The following is an 11,166-nucleotide window of genomic DNA, read 5'->3' on the forward strand; positions in this document are numbered from 1 at the left end:
TGATCGCTAAATTCGTTGTTTTGGTGATAAGTGATAAGCAGGTGCCTTTGGCCCTATATAAGTAGCGCGAATCGAACCATACTTTTAAGTTTCAAAATGTCGCTGCGCTTGGGGTTGTTTTTTGTGGCTTTAATTGGCCTGGTAATTCTCGCGGAATCCGCCTTTATTAATCCCCACATTGTGGGTGGCGATCAGGCGGACATCTCGGATTATCCTTACCAGGTTTCTGTTCGCCTGGAGACCTACATGCTGCTCCATATCTGCGGAGGAAGTATCTACGCCCCAAAAGTTGTGATTACTGCTGCCCACTGCATTAAGGGAAGATATGCCTCGTATATCAGGATTGTTGCTGGTCAGAACTCGATCGCTGATTTGGAGGAGCAAGGCGTGAAGGTCAGCAAGTTGATTCCCCATGCTGGATACAATAAGAAGACGTATGTCAACGATATCGGTTTGATTATCACCCGAGAGCCCCTGGACTACTCCACTCTGGTGCAACCCATTGCGGTGGCCTTGGAGGCGCCTCCCTCAGGAGCTCACGCCATTGTGAGCGGTTGGGGCAAGCGGACCGAGGAGGATGAGGCTTTGCCAGCCTTGCTTCGGGCCGTTGAGCTGGAGATCGTAGAGCGGAGCACCTGTGGGGCTCAGTACCTAACCAAGGAGTACACGGTCACCGATGAGATGATCTGCGCGGGATATCTAGAAGGTGGAAAGGACACCTGCAATGGCGATTCTGGAGGCCCTCTGACTGTAGACGGAGTACTTGTAGGCATCGTGTCCTGGGGCGTCGGTTGCGGTCGAGAGGGATTCCCTGGAGTCTACACTAGCGTCAATTCCCACACCGCTTGGATCGAGGAGCAAGCGGAACAATATCTCTAAAGAGAGATTAAAAACATAAAAGCTTAAAGCGAACAAATTAAACGAACAAAATATTACTTTACAAAATTAATAAAAACACAATGAGCATTTATAAGAACACCGCTTCGTATATAGTATTATCAAATATATTAAAAGACAGAATTGAAATACGTTCCACTAAGTGTTAAGACTTTTAACTTGTGTTGTTCTGTATTAAAAAAGTTTTTTGCAATTCAATAGTTAACGTATAATTTCATTTTAAAATCTATAATGGTATTTACCAATGATAAATACCAAACAGTATTTTTGGCATACTAATTTTAGCGTTATTTTTTAATCATTCTGCACTGGCCACACTTATAAGAAAAACTCGAAATTTCGTGAAAATTCTACACACGGAAAAAGAAAATCCCAATCAACTGCAAGCCAATAATTAAGCCAGGAAAATGTCTTTATTCGGAGCGTTAATGGGGGACTTTGACGACGACCTCGGCCTAATGAAGTAAGTACGAAAACGTAGAGAAATGTGGAAAAATCATGCGGCGCTCCTGCAGAAGCCCCATTTATTTCCATACGTGTGCGTCTTATGACGCCTTTTTAGGGCGTGTAAGTATTACAAGCAACTGTAAAATAGGGGGTTAATTATTAATAAACATCTAACTAGATGTCCAGGCATGTTTAAGGCTTAAATAACAGCAATAAGAAGGAAGCCTAAAAGTTACCATCTGAGTGTGTATGTGTGTGTGCAGCATGCGTGAAGAGAAGACGTAATAATCGATAATTTGAATCGAGCGACCGCAGGGAAATGCAATTGAAAATCTGCACCCGCGTCAGTTATTTCAAAGGTTTCCCCCTCTCACTTGGTCTCTAGATAAGGCCAACCACAAAAAGTGACCTATGAGTAGCCAATCGGACCCTCGGTTTTTAAAGCTATACAGCAGGCGACGTTTTTATCAACACGACATTGTATCTGGCTAGAAATCATTCGGTTCGGCTGTGGTAAAAACTATTTTTAGGCTCGGTTCAAGATGAATAACAAACGCAAACGAAAATCAACTAGTAACAGATTAGATCAGCGACCAATGGAGCCCGAGTAAACCAAAAATTGTCAAGATTAATTGAGCATTTATCAATTCTTTGCAGCAATCACATGAACCATACCATGAATGCGATGAACATGCAAATGCGCTCCATGAACCGCCTGATGAACAGCTTCATGCCGGATCCTTTTATGCAGGTCTCGCCCTTTGACCCTGGCTTCCAGCAGGGCGCTCTGATGGAGCGTCCTCAAATGCCGGCCATGCCCGCCATGGGGCTCTTCGGAATGCCCATGATGCCCAACTTCAATCGTTTGCTGAATGCTGGTGCGTATTTTGAATACCTCCTTTTGGGAAACCCTGTTCAGCATGATTTTTTCAGATATAGGAGCCAATCCAGGTGCCTCCTTCTGCCAGAGCACCGTAATGACCATGTCCTCGGGTCCCGATGGCCGCCCTCAGATCTATCAGGCCAGCACCAGCACCAAAACAGGACCAGGTGGTGTTCGTGAGACTCGTAAAACCGTTCAGGACTCTCGCACCGGCGTGAAGAAAATGGCAATTGGCCACCACATTGGCGAGCGAGCTCACATCATTGAGAAGGAGCAGGACATGCGCTCCGGACAGCTGGAGGAGCGTCAGGAGTTCATCAATCTGGACGAGGAGGAGGCCGAGCAGTTTGACCGCGAGTTCACATCGCGCGCCACTCGCGGAGCGGGACAGCCAGCACATCGTGTCGGTGGGATGCAGGCCATCATGCCCGCCCGACCGGCGGCCCACACCTCATCGGTGACCATTGAGCCAGTCGAGGATGACGACGAGGACGATGACTGTGTGATCCAGGAGCAGCCTCCTGTTCGCTCCTCTGCGGGCCGCCATTATCCCGCTGCGCCAACGGCACCGCTGAACAGGTAAGTGCTGGAGGACACCCCTAGAGTCCACTTTCCGAGTCCCTGTTCCGTGCGCGTGATTGTTTAGGACTAGCCGAATAGCTTTTGCTGAAGCCCGATCCAACGATTCCCCCAAATAACCACAACTCCCTCACACAACTGTTGCTAAATTGAAACGTTTGTATTTACTTGCAGATATAATTACTAAATCTAAAGTACATACAGTATATTTTACTAACTATCCGATAAAACAGAAACAGAATTGCATACTATAAATTTCTGCTAATTACATTCCCAAAACTGCGTTCAAACGAAACGAATCGAATCGAAATCATAAAATGCACAGAGGTAGGCGGCAAGTTAAGCTCTCAACATCTTTCGTTTGTTTAGTTTTTGTTTTGCCCACGACTCTTTTTTTTCGTCATGACCTGTCACCCACTCACAGCGTCCGAAAGACCCGCGTTGAATAAACTGGATTGCCAAGCTAGCATAACCCCGACCCCCAAAAGTACTGTTGTAATCTTTTCCAACTTTTCTTCGACTCGATTCCATACTACGACATCGATCCCAGTGGCCATAGTGCAACACAAACATCAACAGCAGCAGCAACATCTTCGCCAGCTATCTACGATCTAAGCAGCGGAAACAACAATAACCACGTGAGCTCTCGTCGTTCTTACCTGCGAAACGGCCATGGGCATGGCCTGGCCACTCCCCGCCGCCCACTGCGGACACCCCCTCCTCGCCGCTGGCCACGGTGTCCACTTCAGCAAGGTTTGTTCAGTTGAGATCGGCGGGAGCCGGCGATTTGGGATTAACATAGACTACGTTTCATGGCTACATCATTCCAATCTGCTTATAAAGTCCTAACAAAGTCAGGAGTGACCTCTTCGGCCAGCCGAAGTTTAATTTAAAGGATTTGTTGTCCGATTTAAAAATAACTTCGAGGTTTCTATGGTAACGACTGTCTGTTCTTAACAATAACACGACTTCAGCTATTATTGTCTTTGAACTATAAACAGACTCCCTAGGTAGCCAAGATTTGACCTTTTAATATACCATTTACCCAAGTGTATTAACGACATCTCGCTCTCTCTTCTCTTCTCCATCAACATTTTGTACTTTCCGAATCATGCAGAGATTGGCGTCTTTATAATTCACGGTACCACCGCAAGTAGAGCGGAAGCCGAACTATAAATCAAAAACCGAAACTTATGCTAATCCAGACAAAAATAACATGTAATCAAAGCAAACTCTCTTCGACGATCGGTCGTGTTTTTTGTGCGGTGCCAAGTTTTATTTAATTTCTTATCAAAATTCCTATTAGTTCGATACGCGAGTGAATATTAATTTCAGCTTAATTCTAGAAAAACTTTGTATTCCTTAAGTTCTGGTTTTTTTGTGTTATTGAATTAGAATGCACTGCAGTTGTTTGTTTTCCCGAACTATTCACTTTATTTATCGTGCAACTAGTGCCCCTCGGTCGGTTGGGCAGGCTTTAGGCCGTGGGAAAGCGCGCAATAACAAAACATGAACAAAATCAAAACCACGACGAGAGATACCACAAGCTCCGACGTAACCACATGCACCACTACTAACCGAAGGCGCCACCAACGCAACGCCACCGCTTCATCGCCACAAGAACTTCGAGCCAGCAGCAACGCCACATCTCCGTTCCTCTTCTCCACGGCAGAGCAACACTACGGCCGCAAGCTACGTGTAAGGCCGCACCTTCCCACACACATCTAACTCTCTGTCTGCATACTCGCATTTTGACCCGCCCGAAAGAGCCTCGACAATCCGTAATCCGTAGTCCACAATCTGCGAGAGCCGCACTCGACGAATCAATTGGCCATCTACGCTAGTCAAAATTCTAACATTGTTGCTGCTGCTGTTGCTGCGCCTCCGAAACCTCCGAATCCTACGACTCCATCACTCGCTTGCTCACATCACCCATCTTTGCCCTTCTCTTCCCGTCACCATTAAATTTCCACTTGCGTTCGAATTGGCCTGTGTACGGATGATTATTTGTATTATTTGTTTTGATTGTCTAAGTCTATCAATAACGCTTTAACTAATGAGAGTTTGTTTTTGCTCCCCGACCAGCATACACCCACATCCCTATGCCGCCCAATCAAGGCGCCAGCAGCGCTCCCTGAAGCATCAACACGCTGAAGACGAGGCGGCCAACTCCTCGAAGGCGGGAAAGCGCGGCAAGAAGCATTAGTAGCAGCGTAATCAGCCTCATGCCAACATCTTCCGAGCCGCACACTCAAACACACATATGGAAGCAAGCGTTGGTCCTGTTCCAGAGCATCTTTATGTAACAGCGGGATAACCATTTCAAATACTTTCATCATACTTATTTCTTCAGTCGTTTTCTGTTTTGTCCTGCGTTCGCTCCAACCTCATTTGTCGGGCACTTAGGATGCAGAAAAACTAGCATACACTTACCTAAAACCAATGTGACTATTCAACGCCGAAATCATTACACTCTCGCACATAATCGAAAATTGAAGGAAAGTAATGGAAAATATATAAAACCGTTAATATAAGTTCGGAATTATTTTGTTAATTCTCAAGATTCTAGATTTTGTTAGCCACTAAGCTTTAAATTACGGAGACCAGATGCCGTGTAAGGGGAACACAAGCGATTCAAAGGCTCCACAACATAGAAAACACTATAATTACCAATTCCCAATACATGTAATTCGTAAGGCTTAAGTAAATGTTGATGTGAATTTAATTAAACGGTAATTGCATTACATTAGTGAACCCCCTGCGTACTTTTTTCAATCAAACTTAAATGGAGCTACATTTAACTAACTGACTAATCCACCATCTCCATCTGCGTCTCTTCCGATTCCCGCCAGTTGCGCTGCACCATCTCGACCAGCTGTTTCCAGAAGACAGTCTGTCGCAGGTAGTTGGCCAAACAGGCCAGGATAAAGGCCCACGCCAGGCCCAAGTAGTAGTCGGTTTCCACGAGCGGCACATTAGACAAATAGGGATAGACGTTTTTCGGATCAATAGTGACCTGCGGATCCACGGGTTTTACATTCGTGTGCCGCATGATGAACCATCCAAAGCTGCGCTTTTCCGAATCTGTCCCCCAGGGATCGTACTTAATGAGTGGCCTTCCTTGGTGAAAGATCATTAGCGTGGGCAGCGACACGATGCCAAACTCTGCATTAAAGCGCCCAAATTCGTAGGCATCCACGTATGCGATAGGCAGCGTGGGGAACAGATGGGGCAGCAAATTTATTAATGGCGCCACCCGAGCGCATTCCAAACTAGAGGCGGTGCAAAAGTGGACCACCACACAGCTGCCTGGCTCGTGGCGCTTGGTGGCATTGCCGATGGGCTTTAGCAGGCTCACAATCTCCTTTGCGCTGCGCATAATCAGCAAACCAGGCTCTGGCGCAGACCCATTATTCTCGGGAGGTTCCTGTTGCAGGCACTTAATCAGAATGGGTGGCTTCCGCACCGGTGGCAACTGGGTCAGATGCAGGATGTACTTGTCATCCGGGGAACATGTTCGCCGCTCCTCCAGCAGGGCGAATGTCTCGAAACTATAGTGACATTGGCCCTTTGATATTCCTAGGTCGGAGGTTCCATTGGAGTAGAGCCCAAAGTAGTGGAGGGCACTCAGCAAACCAGAGAGCTCCGCCTGGGCTTGTGTGGCGAAGAGCACTGTAAGATTCGTATTAATGTTTGTTGAAATGGCCTGGACTAGCAAAAATGACTTACAAAATATAAACAACAAATTTGGTTGCATTTTTTGTCTTTGGATAAAACAGCTGTTGGAATAGTAGGCTTCATATCAAAGCTAACAAAAATACCAGAACAATTATTTGTATTTATATACTGTACTTCAAATTGGCTTTTTTTTTCTCAGAAGTGGTGTAAGCAGTAAACACCTTGAAATAAGTCTATATGATACTACATTTATGGCACATAGCAGGAAGTCATTCATTTATTGCATTTTGTAAGCAATTAGCTTTTATTTAAATCAATGACCTAAAAAAATTAACTAACGAAGGCTTTCCTTAGTTAACTGATTACACTTTGTGTTTGTATATTATTGTTTCCCTATTGGCCGTATGCTTTGGTGTTTCCATTGCCCCACATTTCGGTGGCATCCTCGTGGGCTCCGGTCACACTGTCTCTGGGATCAATAAGTTTACTTTTCTTCTTTTGCCCTGTTTTTATTTTCCTCCGCTTCGCGTTCGCTGGTGATTCCGCTGGGGGCATTACATCATTGGAGGGTGAGGATCCGAATCCAGATCCGCTTAGCCCGACCAGACGCGACGCGATGATGGAACAGCGCCTCGAGCTGGAGAGCGTTCGCTTGGCGACCTTCGGGGAATGGCCCCTGAACGCCCCAGTATCCGCCGAGGACTTGGTGGTCAATGGATTCTTTGCCACGGGCAACTGGCTGGAGGCAGAGTGCCACTTCTGCCACGTGCGCATCGACCGCTGGGAATACGGCGACCAGGTGGCAGAACGCCATCGTCGCTCGTCGCCCATTTGCTCCATGGTGCTGGCCCCGAATCACTGCGGAAATGTCCCTAGAAGCCAGGAGAATGACCAGGAGGGCAACAGCATGGTGGACAGCCCGACGTCCTGCGCATGTCCCGATCTCTTGATCGAAGCCAACCGCCTGGAGACCTTTAAGGACTGGCCGGTGAGTAAAATGCTCGGGAACCGCTAGCTTTCTGGATCCCGATTGCTGATGGTGATTCACTAAAACGTACGGACTGCAATCAAGTTTTGTTTTATGTTGCAAGATTTCCCCTTCCCCTGAGTCAAGTTAAAAATACATTTGTTTACGTAGCTGATAAGTGGCTTTCATAGGCCCCATGGGAAATCCCAGATATAAATTATATTGTACAACGCAGTGTTTAAAGTACTTCGTATTTTTAACTAAACAAAACCTTTTTTTTAAGAAATTAACCGATACCCTTGCCATATTCTGTAAACTCTTTTCCTGTTTAATCAAAAAACTCGTATTTCTTTTTCAGAATCCCAACATCACACCGCAGGCTCTGGCCAAAGCTGGCTTTTATTACCTGAACCGCCTAGATCACGTTAAATGCGTATGGTGCAACGGAGTGATTGCCAAGTGGGAGAAGAACGACAACGCCTTCGACGAGCACCGGCGCTTCTTTCCGCAATGTCCCCGGGTGCAAATGGGTCCGCTTATCGAGTTTGCCGCGGGCAAAAACCTAGACGAACTGGGCATCCAACCCACCACCCTGCCGCAGCGTCCGAAGTACGCCTGCGTGGACGCCAGAATGAGAACCTTCTCCGATTGGCCCATCGCCAATATCCAGCCCGCAAATGCCCTGGCCCAAGCTGGCTTGTACTACCAGAAGATTGGGGACCAGGTGCGTTGTTTCCACTGCAACATTGGTCTGCGCTCCTGGCAAAAGGAGGATGAGCCCTGGCACGAACACGCCAAGTGGTCACCCAAGTGCCAGTTTGTGCTGCTGGCCAAGGGTCCGGCATATGTGAACGAAGTGCTGGAGACCGCGGCAGCCAACGCCAGATCTCCGCCAGCAACGGCTCCTGCTCCATCCCTCCAGGCGGACGCACTGATGGACGAGGCGCCGGCCAAGGAGGCCCTGGCCTTGGGCATCGATGGAGGAGTGGTGCGCAACGCCATCCAACGCAAGCTCTCGAATTCCGGCTGCGCTTTCGCCACGCTGGACGAACTGCTGCATGCCATCTTCGACGAGGCGGGCGCTGAAGCTGCCCTGGAGGTGCGAGAGCCTCCGCAGCCAAGTGCACCCTTCCTGGAAACATGTCAGGCCACCACCAGCAAGGCAGCAGCAGCCGAGCCAGTATCAGATTCCATCCCGGCCAACCATGAAGCAACGCCAGTTGCGGAAACCACAAAGATCGCGGAACAGCTGCAAAAGATGTCGGTCGCAGCGCCCAATGGGAATTTGTCGCTGGAGGAGGAAAACCGCCAGCTGAAGGATGCGCGCCTGTGCAAGGTGTGCCTGGACGAGGAGGTGGGCGTGGTGTTCCTGCCCTGCGGCCATTTGGGTGAGTCGAAAATAAAGTTCTTCTCCGATGAGCTGTAACTAGTCTCCTGATTCCCCCAAATAGCCACCTGCAACCAGTGCGCTCCCAGCGTGGCCAATTGCCCCATGTGCCGAGCCGACATAAAGGGTTTTGTGCGCACTTTCCTCTCGTGAAGCGGACACCATACCGAGTTTATCAGCTAGTTTTTAAGTGAAACGATTGAATGCACCCACACAAACCACTACAGCGAAGTTCAAATAATCCGGTGATTAGCTAATGGAATACCTTTAATCGTCTACTAAGTACTTGGCCAACTGCAGCTATGTGTTTTTACTTTAGCTACGGTTGTCAGCTCAGCTGTCGTTACTAACTATCGCCTTCTAGACCAGACATTATACGACTAGACAGCTCTCTATTTCACACTGAAAAAGGAAAGGGTATCAATGTATCGGCACGACCGCAGAGCACTTATTTCTTGTTATCGTACTCGTATTAACACATGTATGTATTTTTGTTGATCATGTTTAAAAGCCGCTGATAGTAGGTCTACACACAACTAAATGCAACTGCGAAATATGAATATACTAGTAAACCCAGCGAACTCCGTTCCGCCACCAGATGGCGATAGTTTTAGCTAAAACTTCGTTTGGTGTTTAAAAGATAAAGAAAATTTTTTTTTGTTTTATATATGAAAAGGAAAAATTTTATTTCGATACCATTAAAACTTTGGCCTTTTCCGAGTGTTTTGCAATATTACACGTTGGTTCCTCAATAATTTGAAGATTTAACGGTAATTTTAATGCTAAATGAGCCGTTTGGCATCCTTCTAACAATATGGCTGCTATTCCCAAAGAAGCAACTGCAACAGCTATGTTGGATCTCGCCCGAACAGTTGCTAAAGCTAATGACATGAGGAATGTCTTGTCAGTACCACCAGGGGCATCTAGGAAATATAAACCACCATTTTCTTCATCGATTGCCTTCATTAAAGTATTATAAACTTTCTTCTGTTGGGAATTCAACAGGGGTACATTCGCTTGAACTAATAAATTTAATTCCTGGTGATCATATTCACGTTCCCGTTCTAATTCTCGATTAAATGCCTCATTCATTTCACGATTTGGCGCTGGCATTCTAACCTGATTAATATATTACCGCACATGAGGTAACACATATATTATCTTCGATCAAGAGTAAAACCCGATAATGTATCTCCTCATTCATCAAATTGTTCACAATCAGGATGGCGACTTCGTCTATTGTTGGAGCATTAAATGTCCTTTCGTGTGTTTTAGATGGTCGTTTATCTGCTTTTATGACAACTTTATAGTCATCATTTGGCATGCGCTCTAAAGCACTCTTAAACAACCTGACCATCGCATGATGTTCATGAACCAGACACTGCATGTCTTGAAGAATTGCTCGCTTCATCCCTTCATTGATCGCTAGACGTCGATCAAGTTGTTCTTCCATGTTGCCCATGAAATATATTTGTAAAAATTTTTTTTGTGTATCTTCGAAAGGTAGTAATGATCCAATTCGATGGTGAATCTGCCCTTGTATCTAAGATAAAGTAAGTTATTCTTTAACTATATTCTATGTAATACAAACAAAAAAAAAAAACCTTAAATGTCGGATTAAATCCTCGTTCTTCGATAATATCTGCCCCAAATGACGTCATTTGGAAACAACCATTGTATTTTCGGGTATTTGCAAGAAAGTGGCGTGATTCTTGTGTTTCACCACAAAGCAACGAATACAATGGCTCAGGTGGCGGAGTCAACAATGGCAATTTAACTTTACCATTAAAGCAGCATAATCCAGGCGTTTCTCCGGAAAACTTCAGTGCACCGCAATACTCGCAAACAACGTCCATTTGCCCAATGCAAACGCTAGGATGCAAGCTGTAATCAGTGATGCAATCGTATTGAAACGCTGCTCGATTCAAATCAGCACTTGATAAATTTCTTCTGCGTCGCAAATGATCTATTTCTTGACCTCTGTTGTAAGCTCGACGATTCTGCATTGTCAACCGAGCCGTATTACGGATTGCCTCTCTTTGCTCTGCTGATTGAGAAGCACGAAGTCGACCTATTCTAACGCGGTTCTGTTCACGTTCAATGTTTTGTTCTTCTTCAGACCTTCCATTTGCAGTATTTTGTAGTCTTCTTGCATTACGGCTTTGTCGGGAAAGATTCGATCGTCTTGGTCGCGGCATTATTAATTAAACTTCCCTTCACTTCAATTCACAAAAAGCACGAAAAACTTCACTTCACTTCAATTCACCAAAATCACAAATAATTTCTACTCACTTTAAAAAAATTGAGTTAAAATGCTATGGTAGTGTG

The 11,166-nt window shown here is 46.0% G+C and overlaps 4 protein-coding genes across 4 annotated transcripts; 3 read left to right on the forward strand and 1 right to left on the reverse strand.

Annotated features, from left to right (window-relative positions):
* The first annotated feature begins 96 nt into the window (after window positions 1–96).
* Window positions 97–1,095, forward strand: LOC108093661 (trypsin alpha-3). The gene has a single exon (XM_017193841.2). It carries the CDS (start codon window positions 97–99, stop codon window positions 877–879), a length of 783 nt encoding a protein of 260 aa, XP_017049330.1. The 3' UTR covers window positions 880–1,095.
* A 94-nt stretch (window positions 1,096–1,189) lies between these two features.
* LOC108093658 (myeloid leukemia factor) lies at window positions 1,190–5,560 on the forward strand. Its single transcript, XM_017193834.2, is given in 6 exon segments — window positions 1,190–1,360; window positions 2,002–2,222; window positions 2,278–2,806; window positions 3,357–3,523; window positions 3,526–3,559; window positions 4,892–5,560. Coding segments are annotated over 6 exon segments (1,128 nt in total). The 5' UTR covers window positions 1,190–1,304; the 3' UTR covers window positions 5,013–5,560.
* Window positions 5,506–6,669, reverse strand: LOC108093660 (thioredoxin domain-containing protein 15). The gene is made up of 2 exons (XM_017193840.2): window positions 6,536–6,669; window positions 5,506–6,478 (listed from the first exon to the last, which is right to left on the reverse strand). The coding sequence occupies exons 1-2, from the start codon at window positions 6,561–6,563 to the stop codon at window positions 5,616–5,618; spliced, it is 891 nt and encodes a 296-aa protein (XP_017049329.1). The 5' UTR covers window positions 6,564–6,669; the 3' UTR covers window positions 5,506–5,615.
* A 250-nt stretch (window positions 6,670–6,919) lies between these two features.
* Window positions 6,920–9,419, forward strand: LOC108093656 (death-associated inhibitor of apoptosis 2). Its single transcript, XM_017193831.2, has 3 exons — window positions 6,920–7,472; window positions 7,810–8,839; window positions 8,903–9,419. The coding sequence occupies exons 1-3, from the start codon at window positions 7,101–7,103 to the stop codon at window positions 8,989–8,991; spliced, it is 1,491 nt and encodes a 496-aa protein (XP_017049320.1). The 5' UTR covers window positions 6,920–7,100; the 3' UTR covers window positions 8,992–9,419.
* The last annotated feature ends 1,747 nt before the right edge of the window (window positions 9,420–11,166 follow it).

This window comes from Drosophila ficusphila, unplaced genomic scaffold, assembly GCF_018152265.1.
Source record: "Drosophila ficusphila isolate 14025-0441.05 unplaced genomic scaffold, ASM1815226v1 contig_414, whole genome shotgun sequence".
Lineage (NCBI taxonomy): Eukaryota > Metazoa > Arthropoda > Insecta > Diptera > Drosophilidae > Drosophila > Drosophila ficusphila.